The sequence below is a fragment of the Emydura macquarii genome, unplaced genomic scaffold (genome assembly GCF_026122565.2).
Source record: "Emydura macquarii macquarii isolate MOO-44397 ecotype Brisbane River unplaced genomic scaffold, CSIRO-AGI_Emac_v2 contig_2768, whole genome shotgun sequence".
Taxonomy (NCBI): domain Eukaryota; kingdom Metazoa; phylum Chordata; order Testudines; family Chelidae; genus Emydura; species Emydura macquarii.
In genome coordinates, this window is record NW_027132905.1 from 4,676,141 (window position 1) to 4,701,848 (window position 25,708).

The 25,708-nt window shown below is 48.8% G+C and overlaps 1 protein-coding gene across 2 annotated transcripts in view; it reads left to right on the top strand.

Moving 5' to 3' along the window:
* The window catches only part of FLT4 (fms related receptor tyrosine kinase 4), a 92,176-nt gene that overhangs the window by 27,475 nt on the left and 38,993 nt on the right, over positions 1-25,708 (top strand). For both annotated transcript variants that reach the window (XM_067567536.1, XM_067567538.1), the window contains exons 2-8: positions 5,933-6,029; positions 13,483-13,757; positions 20,022-20,134; positions 20,998-21,160; positions 22,405-22,544; positions 23,783-23,954; positions 24,861-24,978. In XM_067567536.1, coding sequence (XP_067423637.1) covers positions 5,933-6,029; positions 13,483-13,757; positions 20,022-20,134; positions 20,998-21,160; positions 22,405-22,544; positions 23,783-23,954; positions 24,861-24,978 — 1,078 coding nt within the window. The remainder of the gene's footprint in view (positions 1-5,932; positions 6,030-13,482; positions 13,758-20,021; positions 20,135-20,997; positions 21,161-22,404; positions 22,545-23,782; positions 23,955-24,860; positions 24,979-25,708) is intronic.

The window sequence follows — 25,708 nt, forward strand, 5'->3', positions numbered from 1 at the left end:
GATAGCCCCCCTCACCTGCAAACAGACACGCATAAAAATTGCACATCCCAGTACATGTCAGAGTTCGGTTCCCTTGGTCTCCCCGTGTGAGACGAAGTGGCTGACAAGATAAAGCATTGACTCTCCGGGGGGAGAGGGATTCTGGGACGATGGGGCATTGTATTCTCATGAGACTTCTCCCTCACACTCTGGGATTTGCCAGAGACATGAACCATCTGTATGTCAGTCAGCTGACATTTAATAGCAAAACCCAGTGCCAAGATCAACTCTCGAGAGTCAGGTTGTGTTGTGCGAGCACGGGGGAGAATTCCAGCCCAGGGTGCCTGCATTACCTCGGGAAACTCAGCCACATCAGGGCAGGCAAGGGCTCTGTACAGAATGTATCGGGGTGGATTTAGTGAAGGAGCAGCATGGGGCAGGGGAATGGAGTGGGGATGAGTTCTGATTCAAACTGTAGGGGGTGTCAGATGCCTGCACTGAAGTCTCGGAGGTCAGTACCCCATCAGAGACCACCTGTGACCTGTATCCTCCTGCCCAGGAATCAGCCTCCTTACCCAAGCTACTTATTGAATGCCAGCCTCCGTGAATCACAGCTTGGGGCCTGAGGATCACAGGTGCTTTTCTAGATGAATACAAGAAGCTGTATCTAGAGGGATCAGAGAGCCTGGGAAAGGGATCAATGGGGAAGCAGAGGGGGGACTGAGCGAGGCGGGATGGATTGATGGGAGGGGCGGCTCCATGCTGGCTGGCCAGTGGTGTGAATGCCCCCTGCTCAGTGGTGATGAGCTCAGTCCACGGCGCATTCTGATGGAGCGTTTGTTCCTTTTCCTGTTGTACTTGCGGACGGCCATGGACAGGATACATCTGCAGGAATCCCAGATCCCAAACCTGCACCGATCGTACTTTTTCTTTCTTCCCCAACCTCCCCCAGTATTGTTTTCTAACAGGTCATGAAGTTGCATTTAAAGGGGGAGAGGGTTTTATTTTTGTTGCTGTGGGTGCTCGATTGGGTCTTCCCCTGGGCCTTCAGTGGAGGAGATGCTCTGCACTGAGCCTCCTGCAGGTATCCAGGCTGACTGCACCTCCCCGCTAGAGAAACAACCCAGAGCACCAATCTCCAGCAGCTGCTGCGAACACACCTCATTTTTCATAGGGAGTCAGCATGGTCTAATGGCGAGGGCATGGGACCAGGAGCCCTTGGTTCTGTTCCTGGTTCTGCCACTCACCCCTTGTGTGTCCTTGGGCAAGTCACTTCATCTCTGTCCCTCTGATGTTCCCTCCCACTCTGTCTGTCTTGTCTATTTAGATTATGAGCTCTTTGGGGCAGGGGCTTTCTTTCACTATGTGTATGTACAGCACCTAGCACAATGGTGCCCCGATCACAGCTTGAGCCTCTAGATAACATACATAATAATACATATAACCATAAATACCAGAGGTGGAGAGGGATGGAAGCCTTAGCAATTCACACTCACTTAAGACATGATCGTTAATGGTACTGAGCCTGGCAGCTCCCATTGACTCCTGCTGGGATTATGGGTGCTCAGCACCTTTGAAAACCAGGCCCTCACAGACCAGATAATGTCCTAACGTGCTGCCTCAGGGACGCGAGGGCTCCGTGGTTTGTGCCCTGTGGGATCAGTACTAGGAAGGAATTCTCAGTCTTGTGCTGTCCCCTGAATCCACTGCCCCCCTGTCCCAGACAGCAGTAGTATGCATTTCTCTGCTTGCCAAGGAAGTACTATATTGCAGTTGAAGCCTTCCTCAACATTTCCCCAGTAAAAGCAGGGAGCTGGGACCTGCAAATCAAGTTCTGAATTTTTCCGAACTAATGAATCATTAGAATTATTGAATTTACTATCTGTTAAACTCACCAGTTCAGGGAACTGGTTTATTTTCAGGCCATTACTGACATTTGGAGCTTTTAGCTGGTGAAGTGGATTAATGCACTCACCTTTCAGCTCTTTCATACATTGCCCAGGTCACACATGAAGTGGGTCGAACTGGTCAAAAAAATGCTTTTTATATTTTGCAGGGAGTTAAAAAAAAAAAATCATTTCTTTTGCAAACTTGATTGTTTTTTTCAGTGAAAAACTGAAAACTGGTTTTTTGAAAAACATTTTCAGTAACAATTTTCAGATTTTGAAAACCTAAAATGGAATCATTTTAGCAAAACCTGACCTCTCCAGTTATCGGCATCTAATTTTTCATCTAAAACACTGGAAAAAATTGGCAAAAATGAAATATTTCTGTGAAAACTTTTGTTGACGTCCAAATTCCAGCCAGCTGTAGAAGTGAGCATGGCGGTCTCAGCCTAGATCTTAGAGGAGATGTTCACTGTTGAGCTCTGCTATGCAGAGGCCTGAACCAGCACAGAATGTTTCCATGCACGACTAAGGAGCATTGTAGTGTGCGGGGACCCAGAACTGGATGAACGAAGGGATGGCAAGTCTGGCTTGATCTGCGTTCGCAGAGTAGAGCTGGGGCCAGTGGAAGGCGTATTAGAAGGGGCTAACAGTCTGGACTGAAGTGCATTGGCAGAGCTGGGGAGATGTTCAGGTGTAGCACAGCAGGGGGTGGAGGTTCAGGCCCGCGGTACATTGATGGAGGCGTATAGGAAAAGCTGAGGCTCTGCCCAGGCAAATACTTACACACGTGCTTATCTTCGACCATGTGAGCCATAAGGCCTCTGGAGTGCGCTTCCCAGCCTGGCTCCACAGGCATGTCCCAGCCGGGCGCGTGCTAGCGCACTACAAATAGCTGGGTTGACACTGCAGCTCAGGTGGGAAGCCTCTGAAGCCTGAGGGGTGGGGTGGGCTTGAGAGCCCGAGTTCCAGCCCTGGCCGCTATGTCAAAGCAACATCCGCACAGCTATTCGTACAGCCACTAGCACGATCTGAGCAAGGAGCTCCGCTCCCAGCTTCAGTTAGACATGCCCGTTGACTCCAGTGGGACTGCTCCTGGGGGTACAGTGAAGCAACTGTGTTGTTCATAGGCTCAGATCCACGCACGGTAGTCACCTGCGCTGTACCTGGCTTACTGCACAGCCCACTGCATTCACCGTTCCTCCAGGCGGAGCAAAAGGGGAAGCTTTTCAGAGGGTAAATAATCACGCGCCGTGTCTAACTGGTGCCCATAGGTCTCCTGTGCTTTACTTCATGAGTGGGCTGCAGCGTAATGGCCCCTGCACAGCTTGTTTTGTTTTCTCCTTTCATTGTGCTAGGACCTTTTCCCTGGGCATGCACTCAAGGGCAGTGAAGAGACCTGGTGCTCCCTGCCCATCTGGAGAGCAGGGATAGACATGTCCGGCAGTAACAGGAAAGGCAGATTTGTATTCAGACCAGCCTTCTACCAGAGGAGTTGGATTCTTTAAAAAAAAAATGTTATATTTTTCAGGGATTTTATCAAAACTGCTTTCGTTTCTTTTCACAGCCCTGGGGCACGTTTTCTGTGTGACGTCCAAAGTCTCTTTCTATCTTCTTCCTTTTTTTTTGTTTTTAAACAAACTGCTTAAGTGCTGGCCTTGGGTGGACAGGATACTTAACCCCCTCGGTCTATGCCTCTTTCTCCTTCTCTGCCACACTCACTCACTCACTCACTCACTCTTCCCCCGCTCAGTCTCTCAAACTTTCCCTCTCCCGTTCACTCTGCCGTTCTGTGTCACCCACACTTTTCCTTCTCCTCCTCCACTCACGCGCTCTCACCCTGAGCCAGAGTTGCGGACTGGCCTCGAGGCGTGCAAGGGTCCCAAGGTGGCAGACTTCAATCCGGTCACCTGGGCATGGCCAGAGACCTGTTTGAAAAGATGCTCCCGCTGTCCTCCTGGCCCTCTGGTACTCACAATCCTCTCAGGGCCTTTTTCTCATCAGGTCCTTCCTCATCTATCTCTTGCACGTCCTGCACCCCCTAACACTGTCTCTTCAAATCCTTTCTATCTTGTTCCTCTCCCGGATCTTTGTTTTTATGATGAGCGGACAACGTGCTCAGCACAACTCAGTGCACAAAAAGCAGACCGTGCCTTCCTTGAAGAGTTTTCAGGCAGACCAGACCCCCTGAGAAGCCTAGAGGAGTGGATGACTAGGATCTGCTTATTTCATTACAGTGATTCATGTTGTTGTTGACTCATTGTTGCTTACAGCTTTGTGGAAAAAGTGAGTCTCTTGGAGGGATCTTGAATGACCGGGGTGTAAGGACATGTGGGGGCAGTGTGGACGGGGGGTGGGCTTTTTGTTCATAAAGAGCAGTGTGGACAAAAGCATGGATGCAGTTAACTCAGCAAGGACATCACCTGGTTCTGTGTTATGAACAAGAAGAATCATTTCATCTCGGAGCCAAGCCGGGAAAATCTGACCCCATCCCAGGCATCGCGTATCACAGGAACAGGAAAAGAGCGATTGAGAGAACAGTACAGCCAGCTAGCGCTAGCCCTGTTTCCATAGACACAGCCCGTCACATGGCCACAGTCGGAATGACTTCTAGGCAGGAAGGAAGTGAAAAACAATTAAAAAAACAAGGCTGTCTGCGCAGAGCTCCGTTACTGGAGGTCCATTCACACAAGGTGGATGCTACTCTGCACGTCTCACAGCTGACTGGGGGAGCCTGTCCCAGTCTGCCTATAATTTCTTCTTCTTTGCTTTTCCAGATTGTAGCTTAGGCCCAGAGGGAGCCAGTTGTTGCACCAGGCACTTTATTTCTTTATCCTTTGCCATAACCTCAGCCACTTGCCACTCAGCTTTGTGACATTTTTAGCTAACGTAAAACCAACCTCACCAGCCCACGAACAAAACCAAAATGTCCTCCCTCAGCAACAGTATTGCCAGCCCCAGGGCTTCAAACCTTATGAGTCAGGCCTCAAAAGCTGAGGTTTTTAATAATACATGTTTTCATTCTTTTTCTTTGCCTCCATAGCCTTTAGCATGCACCTGGGTCACATTTTAAGCTTTCCTTTGCAATTTTGAGAGCTAGAAACCCTTTTTTTTTTTTTAAATGAAAGCCGTGGGGCTTTCCTAATCACATGCTTTCAGAAGCTGGAGCTTCAAGATAAACATCAAATATCACAAGGCTCATGATAAAATCATGAGCGTTGGCCATGCTGTGTTAATGAAAAGCAATGGTTATTTACCTTACAATAACTGTGGTTCTTCGAGATGTTTTGTCGGCGCGGATCACCCTTATGGTGCACATGTATATCAGATACATGGCTCGCGCACCAGAAGAGGGGTCTACACAAGACTTGAAGAAGAAATGAATTTGATTGTGTTCATCTTTCCAATGACTCTCCCTGCATTTTGTCTAATGGAATTCTGGTCCACCAGCCATGGAAATGGCTCTGTTGGGATTCCAAAAGGTACAATGTCCTCCAGACAGTATCAGTCTTATCCAAGAGAGTCCAGAGTTAGAAAAACAGCCAATGGCAGCGTGAAAAGATGCTGTTCCCTTTTGAGAGTCTTGTGTTGGAAGGTTTTCCCCCATCACCGGTACCTATGCAAGAGTTCTGCATTTAAAGTCGGGGGTCAGTAAGCAGATGGGATTCTCACCCAGCTTTACACAAAAGTACCCATCTGCAGAGGCCCATGTTACCAAAAAGGTCATTCCAAAACACTGCTTCAGCTTCTGCCAGCTCTTGAGGACGGGCTGCTCCTAGATTTCTTTCATCCCAGCCTTCGTCCTCCCTCCAGGCCTCATCTGCTCCTCTGTTTCCTTCCCTCAGGACCTGTACAAGACCCTTTGCTGGAGAACTGTTCCTTTATGGTTAGAGTCTAATGAACCTCATTTGCCCATTGAGTCAAGAGTAAATTAACGGGGGGCATCAGAATCCCACTGCTCTGTTACAGGATCTTTCCCTCAATGGGCTTGGTTGCCTTCTTTCATTTACTGAGCCTGGCTTTTGAGCACATTTCTGCATTACTCCTTCTCTTCTTTCTCTCCCCAGACCTGGTGAGCGGCTATTCTATGACCCCACCCACTCTCAGCATTACCGAGGAGGAACACATCCTAAACTCCAAGGCTACACTAACTATTACCTGCAGGTAAGAGACAAATCAACGTGTCTTTGTGTAGATTACCCGCACCAGCTCGGAAGTGCTCAAAGAATAGTCCAACAGGAGCTCCTCAGTGGAGCACCCGGCTTCAGGCAGCTGGAAATGAGCCGTTTAACAGCACTTGTTAGAAGTCAGTGGCAGATATTCCTGGTTGAAGGAGAATCCACTGAGATGGCGGTAACCTCCATCACGCTCTGACGTGTAGGGCCAACTGGGAGCTGCTAGTAAAAGAACGGGGAGCTGCTTGCATGATCTCCCAGGTTCCATTGTGGGCTGAGGAATAAGATGTTTTCCTTACAATCCTCTCCCTTTTCTAGGTGGTAGCCTCTTTGGTAGTACTTCCCTGCTGTTCTGGCTTCACTCCTGAGCAAAGGGTGCCAGTCATTTGGTGGGTTTTGTGGAGAAATAGAGATTGGGAGGGAGAAAGCCACTCTTACACATGACAGTGAGAGGGTCCAGAGACCTTGTTGTTTTCAAGTGATCGTGGAGTTTAATGCCTTGCCTAGTCCTCACACCGATGTACAAGGCAAGACTATTAGGGATGGATAACTCTGTAAGAAGAGCTTGGTAATGTGCAGGAGAGGATGTCTTTCAGAAGACAGAGTTTGCCCCATATTGGGCCATTTTTCCATTTATGTTGCAAACGCTGCCCTGGAACCGTTAAGGAAAAATAAAATTGTGGGAAGAAAGACTTAGCTGGCTCAGATTGGGTTTTGCTGCTGAACCAGTGGTGTCACTCTAACAACTTACAGTGCTCGATGCTAGGATTTGGGTGCATGTCTCCAGTGGTGGCTGCAGCCCACTGGACGCCCTCGGTAACATGGATGACAGAGGAGCATCCACTCCAAACCCCTCCAGAAATAGATTAGGGTTGACATAAGCTTATCTAGTCTTTTCTTGAACACCCCTAATAACGCTGCACCATTGTTGCCTTGAAAGTAATTTGTTATCCTGGTTTTGGGGAGCAAGCGGAAGGCTTTAAAATATAGATGAAGTCAGTGGGATTCCTCATGGGCGCAGGGAGCCACCTGCCCAGTTCTCTACGCTCTCCCCTGGCTTCATTTGGACCTTGGTTGGTAAAGGAGAGAGAGAGAGTAATTGGTCTCAGTTTAGTGGGACTGTATTCACAGCCCAAAACTACAGTACCTCAGTAGAACCCTTCTTAGAAGAGAGGCCAAGGAGTGGACGGGCATGCCGGCGGGTTGGAGCACTTCTGCAGAGGAAGCATGGGAAATGCTTGTACTGCCACGCTGTACCTTTTCTTTGAGTAAATAGTACTTCATTCACCAGTGATGCCATGCCAGCATCATTCGGCACAGTAGGAAAGCTGCTGCAGCATAGTTGGCGGTGCCTTCCCAGCGGCACATCTGGCTTGAAAAGGTTTCCTGGGCTGAGCAGGGTGGGTCAGGGCTGGAAGGATGGGTCAGGGCTGGCATCTAACATATTGCAGGGTGCATGTTGCTCCACCTCTGAGTGGGTGCAGTGTGCATGCCTGACCTCCTGCGAGTCAGCACTTGCTGCTGAGGGCAGCATGTGGGCTGACCAGCTTGTGGCATAGCCGTGCCCGTCTTCCTTGTGGAAGGTTTGCCAGCTGGACTTCCCAGCAGGGTGTACGGGGCAGCGGAAGGAAGCTGGCTGACAGCTCTGATTTCACCCCTCTTGGCTTTTACCGAGGAAGCCACATCCTTTTGCCACCCTTTGCCGCAACACACGCAAGGACAGAACTGAACCCCACCTGTATACAGATGTATAGTTACCCATTACGTCTGCGGCGTGTGCTGCACCAGACACAGCGGAACATGCTCCCTGCCGTACGTTAGCTGCCAGCCCTCACCCGTCCTGCTCAGCTATGGAAGGGCTGGAAACCTTCTCAAGCCGGAGATACAACTGGGAAGAGCATGTATTCTTACACCAGAGCAGGGCAAGGGAAATGATGGATCAATGCACATATAGAGTCCTGTGTTGCTGGTTGATCTATGGCAAAGAGGCTGTATTAAGGCTAGAAATGGGTGGGTGAATAAAAATACCCCCTGCTAGGGAATGCCCCATGCCCTCCTGTATGCATATACTTGGGCTGTTTAATGTGCTGTGTGAAGCCCTTCTCTTTAATCCCACCCCTCCAGGACAGGAAATAGCAGTTATGCTAACATTGTAGCTTTAGTTATACCTGATTATGTATCTATTTACATGAAAGGAAACCATGGGGAGCAGAAAAGAGTCCGATTTCCAGTCTGGACTCTACACAGAAAGGCCTCCTTTGCCAAAGCAAAATGAGCCGGGCTCTCTGTTAGCATCTGAGAAACAGAAGAAGCTACCCAAACAGCTTACAGCTTCCCCCCTTCCCTGCGGCTGACTTTGGCTCATCTTTCATGCTCGCTAGGGAGACATCCAAACTGCGAGCCAGGATGGAAATGGCAGAGGCAAAAAAGGAGCAGCTCTGTCCTGAGCTCCCAGATGTTCGGGGAGTACAGGGCCGGCCACAGATCAGAGGGGGGCCCTGCGAACAGGACTAAGTGGGGAGGGATCCCTGCACCTTCCACAGGCTCATGAAAACTGTGCCCACTCGAAGCCCTCGGGCTTGGGTGTTTGTCCTATGTTACCCCTGGTACCTAGAGAATAATCCCCTTCCAGGAGACCCCTCCTGGTGTTTCCTCTCTGCATCTCTGGCATAGTGCAGATACTTCCCCTAGTTCCCTTTTGCTTCAGGGCTTGTGTTTCTATAACATCTTGAGGGGACAACTCCGCTGAGAAGGCAGTTACCCTATCATCCTTACCCCCGACCGCTCCTGCATTTGAATTAAAAGCAAATCCTGACTGGTTCATGCATTGTTAATTATGCCCAGCTGTGTCTCCTGTGGACCCTGGGCCACCCTGAAAAGACATGGCTTACATTAATGGGAGCTGAAGGGTGAGGGTGGCAAAAATAGGCAGTGTGCAAACCACAGAAGTGCAGGGGGAGAGAAAAGAAAAGGGGGGAGGGTGCCGGGGTGGGCAGGGAGAGATCGTTGAAATAAAATGATGTCCTTTCAGCTTAATATTCAGTGACGCCCCTGCTGGGAGTTGAACTGGAGCTGGCTTCTGTTTGTCCACCTTGTAACCGCTAGGAGCCATCCTTTCTAGCTGCTCTTTGAGAGCTGCCTCCCGTCCCTTTAGTCCAAGCCTGTCGAGCACTGTTTAGGCCGAGAGCTTTGCTCAAGTTGGCTTGTTGCTTTGCACAGGCAGTGCCGGGCCCTGTATAAAAAATCTCTTTTGCTTCCAGAAAGGTGGATCAGCTCTGGGGCCTGGGATTGCCCATCAGCAGAGCTGAGCTGTTGAGTCCCGCGCGTATGCTAGAGGAAGGACGAGGGGTGAGGTGCACAGCCCCGGCATGTCTTTCATGAGCTCAAGTCCCCAAAAGGGCAAAAACAATATTGGGATGAATCTCAGTGTTCATGGCCTGGCAGCACTTGCCTGTGCCTTTCCATTTCCTGAATGCTGGAGCACAGCACATGGGAGCTGATTGCACAGTAGCAGAAATGTCAGGAGGAAAGAAATGTGTAAGAGTCTAGGTCACTGGTTCTCAACCTGCAGCCTGCGGGTGCTTGCAGCCCACCCAGCACACAGCTGCGGCCCATGTGACGTCCTCAGGGCCGTACAGGTATTACATATAGTGTGTGGGGGCGGCCCACATAACAGAAAGAGCTGCGTGTGCGGCCCACAATGATAACTAGGTTGAGAACCACTGGTCTAGATAGTACTTAATCCTGCCATAAGTGCAGGGGACTGGACTAGATGACGTCGTGAGGTCCCTTCCAGTCCTACAACTCTATGGTTCTATAAGTAGAACTGGTATCACACCTCTCGCTACCCATCTTATACGTTCTCCTGCAGGTCTCAATGACTCGAATGTGCTGGGTGGCGTAACTGGCTTTGAAATTCAGGCCTGGTCTATGCTAGAAAGTTTTACTGCCTTAACTAGACTGGTATAACCAAAGTAGTATAATCCCCTATTTTGGATGCAGTTTCAGCCGCATAAAACCGTTTTATGCTGGTGTAGCTATTCATGTACAGGAAAAGGTATAGTTATCCCAGTGTAAATCCCCCTTATTCCAGTGTAACTGCATCCACACTAGGGCTGTTATTGATAGAAGTATTTGGTAAAAATAGAATCACATCCCGAACTGACATAGTTATATCAGTAAAACGTTTAAGTGTAGAGCAGGCCTCAGAAAGGGGAGAGGAGGATTGTCATTAACTGCACAATGATTTAATAGAGCTGTTGAATGGGTGCTTGTGGCTGCACAAATATTGCTCTGGAAAAAAGGAAGTTTGTTCCTGGACCACTCCTGGCTTATGATGACGGGTATGTGAGCACCGTTGTGGAGCTGAAAGAATGGGAGGACAAAACCTATGCCCTACACGGAAGCTTTTACGGTAGCAATTGGAAGAAGCAGAACCGCACCCGTTTTGATGAATTGCTCAGCATGGCAGACCCAAAAAGTCCTCCCTGAAGCTCGGCGGTCTCTCTTCAACAGACTAGAGCACAAAGCCTGTGCAATTTTTGCCACGTATCTATCAGTCTATTTTTGGGAGATACAGAGAGGACTGGGCTGGTAAGAAAAGTGCTGTCAGTTCCCCTCCATCTCCCTTGAAGAGCATCCTTTCAACCAGTATTTAGGCTAGTGAAGGAAACATCTGTCGAAGTCTGTACCGCATCTGTTGTGAGCTGGCACCAGCACTGCCTGTCTCCTAACCTTCAGCAAAGAAGAATGCTGTCAAAGACCTGACAGATGGGCCAATGCTGGATCAGTATAACGAAGACTGTTTTGAAGGAAGCAAAGCTGTGTAGATGAAGTATGGATGAGAGGGAGATGTCCTAAACCATTACTTGAACCTCTTCCAAACACAGCAGGCCAGGTTCAGAGGTGAATCTAAATGAGTCTAAACTAGTGTAACTTCCATCTCCTTCTGGCTCCCTTAACGCATGAATTACACTAACTTAGACTCACACCCACTTACCAGCAATAACTTGCATCCCCTTACACGTTACCACGGAATTTGGACCAGTCATGTTTGATGCAAGAGTGTTTAATTAAAAACAACCCATGGGCCAGTCAACAGGCCTGTTTGTATTGGCCCATCTCAGATATATGTTTATATAAATATCCATCACTCAACTACTGCTAGCCTTCATGGTTCATGGTTTATAAAACAATGGATCTGACAATGTATGAAAATCCTGGTTGGTAAACAGGCAGAAAGCAGAAACTCTGGAGACTTGTAGAGTTATTAAGCTTCACATGCAGCATCAAGAATTCCTGAACAAATGCAAGAGGTTTTGAGGCTCCATAATACAGCCTGTGCCTTAAAACCTTGAGATCTAGTTAATAAGCACTGCTGTCCAGCTAAAGGGTCTGGTCGTGCAAGCTTCTGAAAAGCAGCTTAGGTGCAGGTGCAGGTGGACTCAACGGGGAATGATGTGTATGACTCTGCATAGGAGATTGTGGTGAGAAGGGTTTATTGCTTGTTTCTGGTTTTGATTTCAAATTGATTGATTTCATGAATATGCATTGGATGGAAGCGATTTAAAACTCCAAATATATTTTTATAATATAAGTAAGAGCCTATGGAAAAGAGCGAATCTCATCTAGTGTCTCTCCAACTCTGGCTTGGTCTGTCCTCGTGAAACGAGGTTCACACTAACTCAGAGATTTAAAGTGCCTCTCTGCTCAGATGCCATTGTAAAAATAGCCCCTTCTTGCTTGACAGACCCACCCCTTTTGTGTATTGTCAGGTCTGCTCATTTTCGTGATCAAGTTAAGTTTAGAGTACGTTTTTATTCCTGTTAGCTCTGAGCGAACTACGTTTCAATTCCACCTCCTGCATCAACAGAACTAAGTTGTGGCTAATTAGAGGAACTGTATAAGTTCCATCCAATTTCCCCTGCCACACAAAGTCTCTGCAGCACAGAGTTTCCAGAAAGGGAAACCCTCTACTAAAGACAAATGCAAAGAGGAAGGCATGGCATCTCCAGGGCCTTGGAGCAGGAGTCCTGTGCTGGGCTAGTCCCAGCTGATATCGAATTGTGCCCCCCGATGGCTGTTTATCTGATTTCCTACTCACTCTCTCTTCCTAGTTCCTTGCTTAAAGAATCAAGCTATTGGTAATAATCACTCTCTCTCTCTGATGAGGGGTCTGACTTCGCAGAGCGAAACCTGCAGCACAGAATACAGGATAGTTTTATTTTTAATGAAAGAGCACCGTTGTGTTGAGCTGGGTGGGTGGGTGTTTGCATACGCATGAGTGTCTGTGTAAATCCCATAAATCCTGGATACTTGCGTTTCATCCCTGGAGTTTTCTTCATGTTCCTTGGCACTTTTCCCTTGAAGAAAAGCGAACAAACTCTGCCGTCCTCCTTGGGTTTCAGGAACATTTGCAGTCAGAGCTCTCCACAAAGTTAGAAATGTGAACCGGATTAGAGCCGGCCCGTAAGGAGTACACTGGGCACCCAGGTATAGAAATGATTAGAGTAACTAGCGCTGCCGGCCTGCTTGAATAAAAACACATGGTGAGCGCCTCTGCGAGATAATTGGCTGCAAAAAATCCCAGCTGGTACGATAAGTGGGAAATAGACCCAGTGGCTGGACTTAAGGAAGTTCAGCTTGTTTGTAGCTTTCCCTTTGTTTACTCTGCCCTTTTTTTTTATCTTTCTCTCCCTCCTCATTTTCTTTTTTCCTTTTTCTTTCCAATACACCCTATTTCTCTTTCATTTCTCCTCTCCACTCCATTTATCACGTCAAAGCCTGAGTCAACGGCTGCCCATCGTGGGGTAAAGACAGACTATGTCACGTCTAAATGTTGTCTATACCAGTGAAAACTCTTCTTAGTGAGAGGGAAGGAAGAGGTAGAGAAATGGATCCTTTCTCTCTAGATCCTGAACTAATCCTCGCCCTGGTATCAGTATTAATGAGATGAAGTCATGGGAACTAAAGACGGGTAGACTGCCTATTTAAAGTGAACTGGTGTTTGATAGCATGACATTCCCCTGCAGGTAACCCCATGGAAAGGAGATATATCCCTCTTCCTGTCTGTCACTGGCTGGGTTAATGGAGCTACTGGTTTTCCCCATCGCACTACACTTCTTCCTCCCCATGAGGAGTGAGATTGCTCCTCCAGGCGCCAGCCAGCCAGTGGCATTCATGCCCTGCACGTACAGGCAGGTGCAGACCTGGGCTGGGCACACCTCATCTGGTTCGCCTGGGGGAGAATAGGGGGACAGCTGTCTGGTGCCTGGAGCCCTTTTCCCGATCAGCACAGGGGAAGTAGGGAAAAAGATGACCCAGCATCAAGGATCGGAGCCACACTCCTATGCAAAGGGAGGGCAGCTAAATGAGGGTGAACACAGCCCCCAAGTTCTGCCACTCCTGGTCACTGGCTAACCTTTCCCTTTGTTTCTGTACAGGGGCCAGCACCCTCTGGAGTGGGCGTGGCCTGGGGGCCTGGTGGACCCTGCCCAGAGCGAAAAGGAGAACAAGACTGTGGTTTTGGTGAACCTGAGTGGCGGGCGGACCATCAGGGAGGAGGACTGCGAGGGCACCGACACAAAGCCGTACTGCAAGGTGCTGGTGCTGACCGGGAGCCAGGCTAATGACACGGGCTACTACCGGTGCTACTACAAGTACATCAGTGCCAAAATCGAGGGCACCACTGCAGTCAGCGTCTACGTGTTTGTGAGAGGTAAGAGGCCAGCGACTGTGCAACTCGCCTGCCGTAGCACAGACCCAGACCGGGCGAGCTAATGGGCTGGTGCACACACTAGCTTAAAATCCTTGATTTGAAAATAGGTGTCCGAGCAGGTGGGGGAGGAGTAGCCCCGAGAGAAGCAGCTGAGTGGTTAGAGTCGGTGTGCGTGGGAAGGGTTCTCTGTCTTCTAAAAGGAGACTGATAAACATGGGTTTAGAACCAGGCAATATGGGGATCTGTATAAACTCCCCAGTTCTACCACTTCACCGTAATCCTGACCAGAAGCACCCCTGCTAATTCTCTCCTAATCCTCCTGGACAGCCCTGCCAGCACACCTCGCTCCTGTTCTGCAGAGCTCCCTGTTATTTCCCTCCCAAACGTCTCTGAAGCCGAGGCTGGCAGCACCCCACGCTCACACACAGCACACGTTAAAGGTGCCGCTACACAGCAGAGGAAGGTGTGACTGTAACACTGATGGGCACACCTGCTCTCGTTTTAATTTAGCTAGCACAGGTAACAATGGTAGTGTAGACGCAATGGCGGACTTCAGCATGGACCACCTGCCCCAGTACATACCCAGGCACCCTGGCAGGTTTGCATTGAGGTAGCTAGCCTGAACTGAAACCCTCGCCGCCGAGTCTTCACTACTGTTGTCACTCATGCTAGTTCAACTAAAGCGAGCACAGGTATGCCTAGCCATGCTGCATTTGCTGTGTAGACATACCTTAAGACCGCATCGCTCTGTGTATAATCTAGGGACGTGGCAGCGTCATTGTACCTGCGAGTGGTCTGTTATGCTAGAGTTTGCCTGGCTACAGGAATATGTACAAGCTGGGATGGGCGGTAAGAAATTACTCTCCTTGTGAAAGATCGCTGTTGGCTGGTGGGATCTGAGGAGAAATTGCAGCAGGGCTTTCAACCCCTGGCTGTGATGACCCACAAGACACGGACAGTAGTGAGGGCAATGGGGCTGTCTGGGGGATAAAGACATAAATTAAAGGAAGGCTTGTAACAATGACAGAAATATGAAAAAAGCCCAACCTTGCCTTCAGGCAGCAACATGTCTCCCAGCAGGAGCTGGACAGAAGTGAGCTGACACCTCATCTCACCTCATGCTTGTCCTCTTGTCTGCAAAAGGCTACTGGAATCCAGAGGGCTTGGAAAGTGGGACAGAGGGCCGTCTCCCCACGCTGAGAGCAAATCAATATCCGTCCGCTTCTGGGGGATTGCCGAAGTGCTGCTCTGTCCAGGATTCAATTACATTGGTGCCTGGGGTGATTGTTCCAGTCGGACTGGAATGCAGGAATTTCCAGCCCTGCCGTGCCCTAGAAGCAGATCAGTGAGCCTCGTAGAAGCGCTCTCTGTAAAACAGTTAGCTTCTGGTCTGCTGGGGGACTGTCAAAGAAACAGAAACAGAGCAGGACTGAGAGCTGTAATGCTCAGTATAGTGCTGGACTGACAGACTGCGGAGAGCAGGACAGAGTGCAGCCAGATGCTGTGCCCGTCATCCGCTACTCTGCCAGTGCACTTCAGCCCTGACTTGTAGCACCACTTTCTATTTCAGTCCCAGGCCAGGATCCCCCAAAACCTCTGCCAGTTTTATGGGTCTTGACATGCAGCCCCCTCTCCTCTTCCAGTCCTCACCTCCTCTGAGCAGACAGGCGGCCAATCATGCAGAATTCTGAGTGGTTTTATGGGGAGGCAGTTTGTCAGCCTGGGATAAAAATCGAGGTTGTCCCACTCAAGCATGCGACCTAATTCAAATCTGAAAGTCTTCAGAAGCGAAAAGCTGATGCATTAACTCCCTGCATCCCCAAAGTTCCTCCCACACTCCCCTGCTGTAAGGCTAAAAGTACACGCTGCTAAGATAAATGTCTGTCCACTGGAGACCACTGGCTTGGTTCAGTTGTACAGTTATTTCCCCCTTTTATAGCAAGTGCAGCTGTCATAAGACAGGAGTCATGAGATGGGAGACCACATTTTCAAAAGGCCCAGATCAGTGTTAAAAAATGGCACACCTAATTGCAGCTGCAGCTGTGCATGCAGTGACTGCCATGGGAAATCAGATACATCTGTGCAGCTGGCAGTGAGGGTGGCTGGTCTTGTGGTTAAGGCACTGGACGGGGATTCAAGAAATTGAAGTTCAATTTGTGGCTTTGTCACATGTGCCCATAGGCAAATTGCTTGACCTTTTGGTGGCTCAGTTCCCTGTCTGTAAAATGTGATATTTTCCCATGTCATACGGGTATTTTGGGAGGCTAAATGCATAAGTGAGGGACGGCTGCCCAGATGTGGTTATAGCGAGGATTGTATAACTACCTAGATATATGGCTGACTGGAAGCATAGCTAACAATTTGCATATGTATATACCTGACTTACATGTGTAAAGTCAATAGTGTGCATTTGCAAGAGCCTTTTTTGCATGTGGATTTTGACATCCATTCTTAAAACTTTGGCTTGTCATTTTTAAACCCGTCAGAATACTTGGAATTTGCAGTGTGATCAGGGAGTTTCTCCCCCGGCCCCTCACCATCCCCAGTGGCGAGTTGCCAATTGTAGGATTTCCAGATAAAGTTCTGCTCTTCTCCAGCTGAGTTGTGCTGCGTTCTGTAGATCCATCCCAAGAGCTAAGGAGAGCTGATTTATCTGTTGGAGAAGTCCAGAGAGATGGTAATAAAACCACAGATTTATCACTCAACATAATTGTTCACGTTAGAGCTCTCTGTAGAATTGACAGGAGTCTGTCTGTGCTGTGGTACAGGAGTGGGACCCTCTATTACTTAGATCTGACCATGTGCACTTAGCACTAAAATTAACATTCTGCAGGTCTTCTTTCTCCCCGTGTGTGTGCATGTATTATTATTATTACATTTTTAGTCAATGCTGTAAACATTCAGAGTGCCTATAACAAACAGAATAGGATACAGCCCCTGTCTCAGAGGACTTGGTATCTATGGCTGGAGAAGATGCTAAATTATTCCCAGCCCACCCATTATGACAGCCTTATAGACAGCACGTGATGTGGCCAGACTAAGAAAATGAGAACATGAATCTCAGTCTCATTGGCAATGATCCACCCAGTAACTGAGTTCTTGGCTGCCATCCATGAGCTCAGAGGGGATCTCACGGTGTCTCACCTGGAACAGTTATTCTCCTTCCCCTTCTCCAGAACTCTGGAAAGGGCCAGTGACAGGAATCAGGAGCGTGTTCAAATTCCCAAACAAATCTGCAGCCTTGTGCGTGAAGATGGCAGATCTATAGGGCAAAGAGCCAGCGAAAATGAACCAGCAGGTTCTCCATGCAAATTGAATTTTAAAACAGAATACCCAGCATGATCCACTGTGCGCTGAGTGCTGGCAAATATCCATCTTTTCATGGCGATCATTGTCACATATTATACCAGCAGCAGCCAATGGGATGGGCTTATTCTGGCTCAACTCACTCAGACACTAGCGCAGGTCTCCGGCTCCTGACAAGTTGCAAGTGTGGCTTTCAGCAAAGCAACATTTGGGCACTTCTGTTTTAAAAAGCCAGCTCTAGTGGTTGGGTGCTGAGGAAAAGGGGTCATAGGCATCTTAGCCCATGGCCCCATATATAGTGCTATGCCAAGGGGAACCTCACCTCCCTTGGAAGTTTTAGTTATAGTCTCTCTCAAAACCCAGGTGAATAGAGTAATAGATTTTAAGGCCAGAAGGGACCATAATCTTGACCTCCAGCATAACACAGGTCAGAGAAATTCACCAAGCAATTCCTGCACCGAACCCAAGTCTTTTTTTTGAAGATCCACCACAACCCTTGGTAAGAAATATTTCCATTGTCCAAACAGGCAGATTGCATAAGTGAAGCCAGTCAAGACCAGATACAAAGTAGACATTTCAAAGGACATCGCACTTGTTTTGGAGTGACCCGGACATCAGTGTAGATGATAGACACTGGATACGTAGTATTTGGTCTACATTTAGAGTGGCCAATTAAGCGTGTGCCGCTGGTATTTGTAGAGCACCGAATACCCAGCTGGGCAGCTGGTACTGATATTTCAGAACAAATCCTCCCATAACAAACTCAGAACAATAGCCAGCAGCAGAAGAGACTTGGCAGGAATTCCCACCCCAAATATTAGTCGTCTCCTATTTTAATCTCATTTTAGTCCTTCACATGAACATCAATGGCTATTCTTCAAGTGCGTCCTGGAGGCACTATTACATAAACCACAGAGATTAAGTAACCCCTAAAACTGAACCTTTTGGCAGGAGCATTTAACAAAAACAAAATTCATGAGAAAAACACTGCAAACCGTACCCCGTATCGGTGAGGGCAACAGAAAAACCCTATGCTTCACCTGCATTGAATATGAGCAGTGGCAGTGCAAACTTCCCACATTGCCCCTGCCAGGGGACCTCATCCCTGAGCTGGAGGACAATACCTATTAGGGATGAGGAGAGAGTTTGATTTCTAGGCATCTTCAGTTCGTGTTACTATGTCCCGGGATTGAATCTGGGACCTAAAAGCATGAGTGTTCTACTTTCTGAACTGTAAAAAAACAGGTTCTGCAGCTCAAAACTTATAGCATCTGTGTATGTGGGCTAGCCACTTGAGGATGACAGGAGCCATATGGTGTTTGTGTGGGTTACATTGACTTTTTGATGACTTAGACTGCCCAAAAGAGGCCTCGTTGTGGTGATGGATTTTATTATGGGAACACGTGTCCACTAAAACCCGCAAGAACTCATTGCACGTATAGCTCAGTGGTTGCCATTTAAAAGTCAACATTTGCCAACAGACTCCGCATGGTTATGTCTGTTATTTCTCATTCTAAATGTAGGCAGAGGGGAGAGCAAATAACATATCATAGACACTGCTGGAAATCTCTGCCTTTTTACTTAGATTGTAAACTCTTTGGGGCCAGGATCATCTGTTTGTTCTATGTTTGTACAGCACCTAGCACAGTGGGGACCGGGTCCATGACTGGGGCTCCTAGGTATTACCACAATACAAATAATAAAGGCAACCACTATATGCCACAAAACAGGCATCAGCTGCTCTCCGCTCTCACTCACTGTGGCCCATGGCTGGATGTGGACTCATGATTTAGAGATGAAAGTCTCTCTGTCCCATTCCCAGTCTGCTAAATCATCCCATTATCCAACCCCACGGTTTGGAGTGACATCAGAAATGCTGAGTCATGAAACTGTGGCTCTAGAAAATATTATCCATGCTACAGAACTGGACCCCCTGCATGTCTCTGGGAGTTCCTTGTGCATTAATGGGTAGTGGTGTCCCTGACATTTTGGACCTTCTCTCATCTGATCCAGGCGCTATGCTGAGCAGAATAGGGAGAGGAGCTTGTTTGTTGAATGTTCCTTCGGAGGCCCTCCCTGGGAGCCTGCGTAGCTCTGAGGGGCTTAACATAAGAAACTGCATTTATTAAACAGCTTCCAACATTAATTCTGCGTATTTGGTATTTTTGCTCTTCCTGTCAATATTTGTGCTTGTGAAAGTTGAGAGGAGGTTGGGTGGAAGCCCTGGAAATCTCAGCTCATCTGTTTATCTACCGGGCAGGATCTCCACGGGATGACATCTGCATGCCATTCTGCCGCAGATCACCTCCTCCTCGGGCCGGAAGGTCGTGCTGGCTGCCTTTATTCTCAGCCCACACATCCCTGCCAGCTCTGCCCAGTGACATGCAGCCATTTAGGTATTATGGGAAGAGCCGGCCAGGGATTCAATGGAGGAGGCAAAGAGACTGTTTCACAAAGTCCCCTGAGGTGGATTTGAACCAAGGACCCAGAAAGAGAGACCTGTAGAGGGTTGGGGTGTTAATTTCCTACATTTACAAAAAAAAAAAAACCACCCACGACCAAACAACACCCACACAGCTAAGATGGCAATTGGGCTGAGAGAGGACACTCAACATGGACCGCCCTGAGTGGCTGGATGAAGGGTGGGGTCTCCGATAACCAGAAGACTCATTGTGATACCAGAAGGTGAACTACCAGCCAGGCTAGACTCTCAGAGATTCCCTGCTTTGTCTCTACCAAATCAGTTTCCTTTGCATTTGATTGCCCGCTGGTGTCTGGTGGATGCTGAGAGGTTCCAGCCCCTGAATAATCAAGTTGTCCGGCTCAGCACCGCTACCTCTTGCAAGCTTTTGCGGTGTTAACAAATGCCCGAAATTCACCTTTTTTTCTTGTTCCTCCCCCTTTCTGTTCTTCTCCTGCCTCTGTTTGTTCTTTCTTTTCTTCGCTTCTCTTTCTCAGATTTTGAGCAGCCATTTATCAACAGACCGGAAACACTTCTCATCAACAAGAAAGAGAACACCCGTGTGCCATGCTTGGTGTCCATCCCAGATCTTAACATCACCCTGCTCTTGGTAAGAGACCTGCCTGGATGAGGCTCCTGTACAGAGAATATCTCCTTTATTATGCCTTTTAATTGGCCAAGAAGGAGCAGACTAGACATTACAGGAGCTGGAAAATGCAAGCAGTTGGCTTTCCCATTTTATGTGATGGCCAAACCGTGCTGTTCCCTGCTGCATGGCCTGTAGCTTTCCTGGTAGATTTGCTCACCTTCACTGAAGTTGTAAAATCTTTGTTTAATAGCATTTCCCAGTAGCATCCATCCCTGGTCATTGTTGTCTCTGCTACCTTTAGCTCCTTGGTCTTCCAGTACCCTTGGTGGTCAGTGTTCCCAAGGGACAGGCGCCTGTACTTGTGGGGACGGCTGATGAAAAACAACTCTATTATCAGCTTGCTTTGTGCCTTTTTTACAATACTGATACATCCTTCCAGGATGAGTGCTACTATTGTGCAAAAGCCTCCTGGGACTCTTTGGGGGCCAGGGGCCTTTCCCTTGCCCGGGAAGGACCCCACACAAGGTCAGCCCTCATCCCATTGGGGCTTATGTTTGGGACATCAGTAGCAACTTCCTTAGTTATCACTATCAGTTTCCATTCCTGGAAGTCCCAGGCCCATTCTGCAGACTATGAGCTTAACTGCATGGATACAGAGCCTTTTATGGTGACTTCCCAGGCTGCAAAGGATGCTGGGATTCCTATATGACAAAGATTTGGCGGGGGGAGGGGAGAAGAGGAGGCCAGTGTGACATGATGCTGCCTTTATTCTACCCAGCAAGCATGAATGGAAAGTGTTAGCCTGGGAAGAAATGGGGGCTGGTGCAGGAAGGCTGCCACCATGTACTTACACACAAAGTTTATCAAATGTTGCTTTTTTGCAGCCCACCTCCGTTATCCACCCAGACGGGAGAAGAGTTCTCTGGGACAACAAAAAGGGGATGCTGGTCCCCACTCACCTGCTCCGGGACTCTTTGTTTGTTCAGTGCGAAACCATCATTGACAAGAAACCCTTCAAGTCCAATTTCTTCATTGTACACGTCACAGGTGAGCCTGGAGCAGGACAACAGGTGACTCTGGAATTTCAGCTCCCACTGAAAAAAAAAAGCTAGTTTTCTCCTCTCAATCACTGGGAGACTTTAATGACTGGATGTACTGGTGAGGCTGCAAATGGGCGATAAGTTCTTAGCGGAGTGTTGAACTTTCCCGTTTGTTTTAATATGGGTGAGAGGTGGGCGGGTTTCAGAGGCCATTTGGGAACATTTCATTACTAATTAATTCTTGGTGGCCCCAATCACACCACCCAGCCTGAATCATTGACACTTCGTCCGGATCTATACTACAGACCTATATTGGTATAATGATGTCAGTCAGGGGTGTGAAAAACGTAGTTCTATTGACCTAACCCCCCCCCCCCGTGTAGACAGTGCTGTGTGACATAGCTACTGCCTCTCGGGGAGGTGGATCAACTTGCCGACAGGAGCAGCTCTGCCGTCGGCTTAGTAGCATCTTCACTAAAGCGCTACAGTGTAGTACTGCACGTGAAGACAAGCCCTGAGAAAGGGGAGGAATCACCAATGCAATCAGAATGGCTCCTTTTCCAATTTAGGAAGGTATCTTTTCAATAACCATTAAGGGGCCAGATCCTGATACCTTTACTCACATTGAGCGGTACCTGACTCCTCCACCAGTCCCATTGGATTCAGTGGGACTAGTCATGGAGTAAGGTCTTAGTCAGCTGAAGGGTCTCAAAATCTGGCCCTAGGAGACTTGGTTAGGTGCAAATGGAGCAGTATTAATGGCTCTGTGGTTCTCAAAGCCTGTATTCTAGAGGGGCGCCTCGACAGAGGATGATGGCCCTAGGCTTGCCCAGCAGTCTGTCCTATATTACATGACGTGGTATTTATAGTATTCAAGCTGTGCTGTGTTTATGCAGCACTCTGCTCTGGGATATAGCATGCAGTAGCGTGCATGCTATGATCTTCTTACAGCTGTCTGCGCTGCTAACAGGCAATGACGAGGCAGCGCTGGACGTGGAAAAAGGTCACTTTATCCTTCCTTTTGGTGCTGCTGCTGTATCGATCATGGCCCCCTCCAGGTGCAGACGTCCATGGACTGAAGTGAAATCCAGGGGCAGGGAGGTGAAGGGCTGATGGGCTTGGCTGAATTGCAAGCCCTAGGGAGTCAATGCACTTTTCACCATTGCACTGAGAGTTCCAGATCCCAGTGTCCAAGAGTTGCGGGCATTCCTTTAGCTCAGAGACGTATTTTTTTCGCCTTCTTTATAACAGGGAATGAGCTGTATGACATCCAGTTGTTTCCTAAGAAGGCCATGGAGCTACTAGTGGGAGAAAAGCTGGTCCTCAATTGCACGGTGTGGGCTGAGTTTAACTCTGGAGTAAACTTCCAGTGGGATTATCCTGGAAAGCAGGTACATGTAACTTTCCCCTGTCCCTCACAAGCCTCTTTCCTTAGGTAACAATCTGTGCTGGCTGTTGCACAAGGATGTCTGCTTAGACCTGGATCTGTAGGGGATTCAGTTATCCTTTCAGTGCTGGGTTAAAGAAATCAGTTGCTGTTAAGCAGGATGCACGGTGCCCAAGCTTAACATTCATACTGTTTCCCTCTCTCTTTGCAAGCGGGGCGGGGGTTGTCAAGCAGTAAACGCCTTCACAGCTGGCAGTAAGAGTTGGATCCCCACTGTGCAGTGTCATGATTGGCTGAGGCAGGGGAACCCCATGTTGATCGTGTGACTAGGTTGATAGCCACGGACTTTCCCATTTTGCCACTCTAAGCCAATTAAGGAAAGAACCTTTTCACTCTCTCTCCCACCCCAACAAAGTAAGAATTCCTTTCAGTGTGTGTGTTGCTTTAGCAGTCCTCAGACCAAATGATCATCTGATTTCCATGGGTGCAAAGCCAGAGTAACATCACGGACTTAACTGGAGCTGTGCCAGGTTTACAGGGCTGGACCTGAGAGCAGAAATGAGCCTGTGAACAAGTGCATTTTCCACTCATTTTCCTTCATGGTGGAAGCTGATTCTTTGAGCAGGTGTTTCCTTTAAAGGGACCCCACTGTATTCCTCTTTAGTTTTTGCTTTAACAGGTCTATTGCATTCAAGTGGCTTCGTTGCTTGTCCGTTTGACATCCAGTTGATTATTTACATCGAGGTTAAATATGGGCGGCAGAGGAACAAGGAATGTGAAATCTACTTATCTATTCAGACGCTCACCAATTCTGGCAGCCGGCTACTAGCTTGTGGTCACTTTAAATACAGGCCAGCAGGTTTTCAGGGCGAATAGCCACAGACCGGATTTCTTTGTGCAGAATGTCCTGCGAGGCTGAAATCATCGTGTGATGAGAGGGATCTGCAGGCGGGTTGTGCTCTGCCCCAGGCTACTGGACCACAGATTGGAGGGAGGCCTGTGATAACAAAGTGATTACAAGACTCTGACTTGTATTCATAGGCCCATAGGAATGGCTCTGTGCCAGGCCTATCATGCAGTTCTTGGCACGGGACATCTTTTAAACAATGACTTGGGAAGAAGAAACTGAGGAAGACTGAGTGCTCCTGGCTGTGAGAAACGTCACATGTAACCCATCCAAACTGTGTCTCTTCCCTTGACTTGTCTTTTAACCCTTTCCCTTCCACCATCTCCTCTTGGCAGACGCAGCGGGCTGTCACTGAGCTGCCCGAGAGGCGCTCCCAGCAGACCCACACCGAACTCTCCAGCATCCTGATCATCCAAAACGTGAGCCAGCAGGACCTGGGGAAATACGTCTGCACGGCCAGCAATGGGGAGCAGACGTTCGAGGAGAGCACCGATGTCATTGTGCATGGTATAGACGGGTTCTCCTTTGTTACGGCAGCAGGGGTGGGGCAGCGGGGAGAGAGACCAAAAGCAGACAGCAAAGCGGAAGAGAATTCAAAACACTCCTAGGAAGCGTGTTGTCCAGTCACACACGGGAGAGCTGTTTAGAAGCACTGCCTGTTTTGTGCGATCTAGAAGTCAGAGGATCCCACTGGCTGAGGGATTCTTGGATTCCAAGACTGGCTGAGCTACGGACTCGGTGTACGTAACCCTCCCTTCACTCCCACTCAGCAAGTCACGCGACCTCTCAGTGCCCGTGTCATCGCACGGACATTTGGGTGTGAAATAGCATGAACCTCCCTGCACAGCACACGCTTGTTTGAGCAGAGATGACCTGTGGCAATGAATTACAAGTACTCGTATGCGTCTGCACGTCACCACACGCGGCCCATGTGCTCATGGGGCTGTGCTCAGCCCCACACGAGCGCGTGCTGCAGAGATGTGGTACGTGCACAGACAAGTGTACATATGGACAAACACATTTAAAGGCGCACACTCACATCACTTTATTGAAGAGGCAAGGAAGTCTAGTGGCTAGAGTGTTGGAGTGGAGCTCAGAGGCCCTGGATTCTGTTCCTGGCTTTGCTGTTAACCTGCTGGGTGGCCTTGGGCAGGTCACTCCACCTCTCTGTGACTCAGTTTGTTTACTCATCTGTAAAATGGGGATAATGATACTAACCTTTGTCAAGTGCTTTGAGTTCTGCTGACGGAAAGTGTGATAGAAGAGCTGGGTTTTATAAATGTCTTTAAAAGTGCAGCCCCCTTCTCGTGGTGCTGGGCAAGTGACATCTCTGCCACTGTGACAGTAAAGTTTTTTGCTTCTCCTCTTCCCCTTTTTGCCTTGTCACCTGCTCGCGTGGCCCTGCTTTTCCAGAGAAGCCCTTCATCAACGTGGAGTGGAGGAAGGGCCCAGTGATCGAAGCCACGGCGGGAGACGACGTTGTGAAGCTGCCAGTGAAGGTTGTCGCCTATCCCCCGCCAGAGTTCCAGTGGTAACCCAGCTTTCTTAGACTGTGCCCCCCAGCCTTCACTCCCACCATTCACAGGGATGGGAATAGGGAAGGGGTGGGCGGGGGGGTTGTGGTTAATGAGGGAAATTCCTTGCAGAAATTCCTGTAGGGGAGATATCCTTATGCCACTCTGCAGTGGAAGGAGCTGGCTAACAAGGTTGGCCTAAGGATCCCACCAGTTTCTACTGATGGAAAAGATCACCCTTAGGTTTTTCCCAGGCCAGCCAGAAAACCATCCCAACTGGGCCTCGTGTTTAGTCTTCTGGTTTTGGCCACACTCCGCTCTCCCATCATTAGCTTTCTCCAGCCTCCTGCACACCCACGGGGCTGTCCCACCTTCCCTGCTATTGTGCAATACCCGCCCTGACTTTCAACGAGTTGGAGCCCTGAAACCGGGTCCTGAAACCAGGAACATAGGCAGCAAAAGATTCTGATCTGTGCTGAGCAGAGGGGCTGGACTGACCCCACCCGGGAGCTCCATTGGTGCTGCTCCTCTCCCAGCCAGCCAGCTGGGGTCGCTGCTGTGGCCTGGACGAGAAAGGCGGAGGGCCTGTTTCTCCATTTGTCACCAACACCAACTGGGTGTAAAATGCTGACCAATCAGAATTCTCCACTCACACCAGGGGTGGTGTTTTACACCCACTTTGCACACGTGTGTCGTGGCGCAAAGCTGTGGAGAATCAGGCCCAGCATCTGGAGTTTGCCGCAGGTC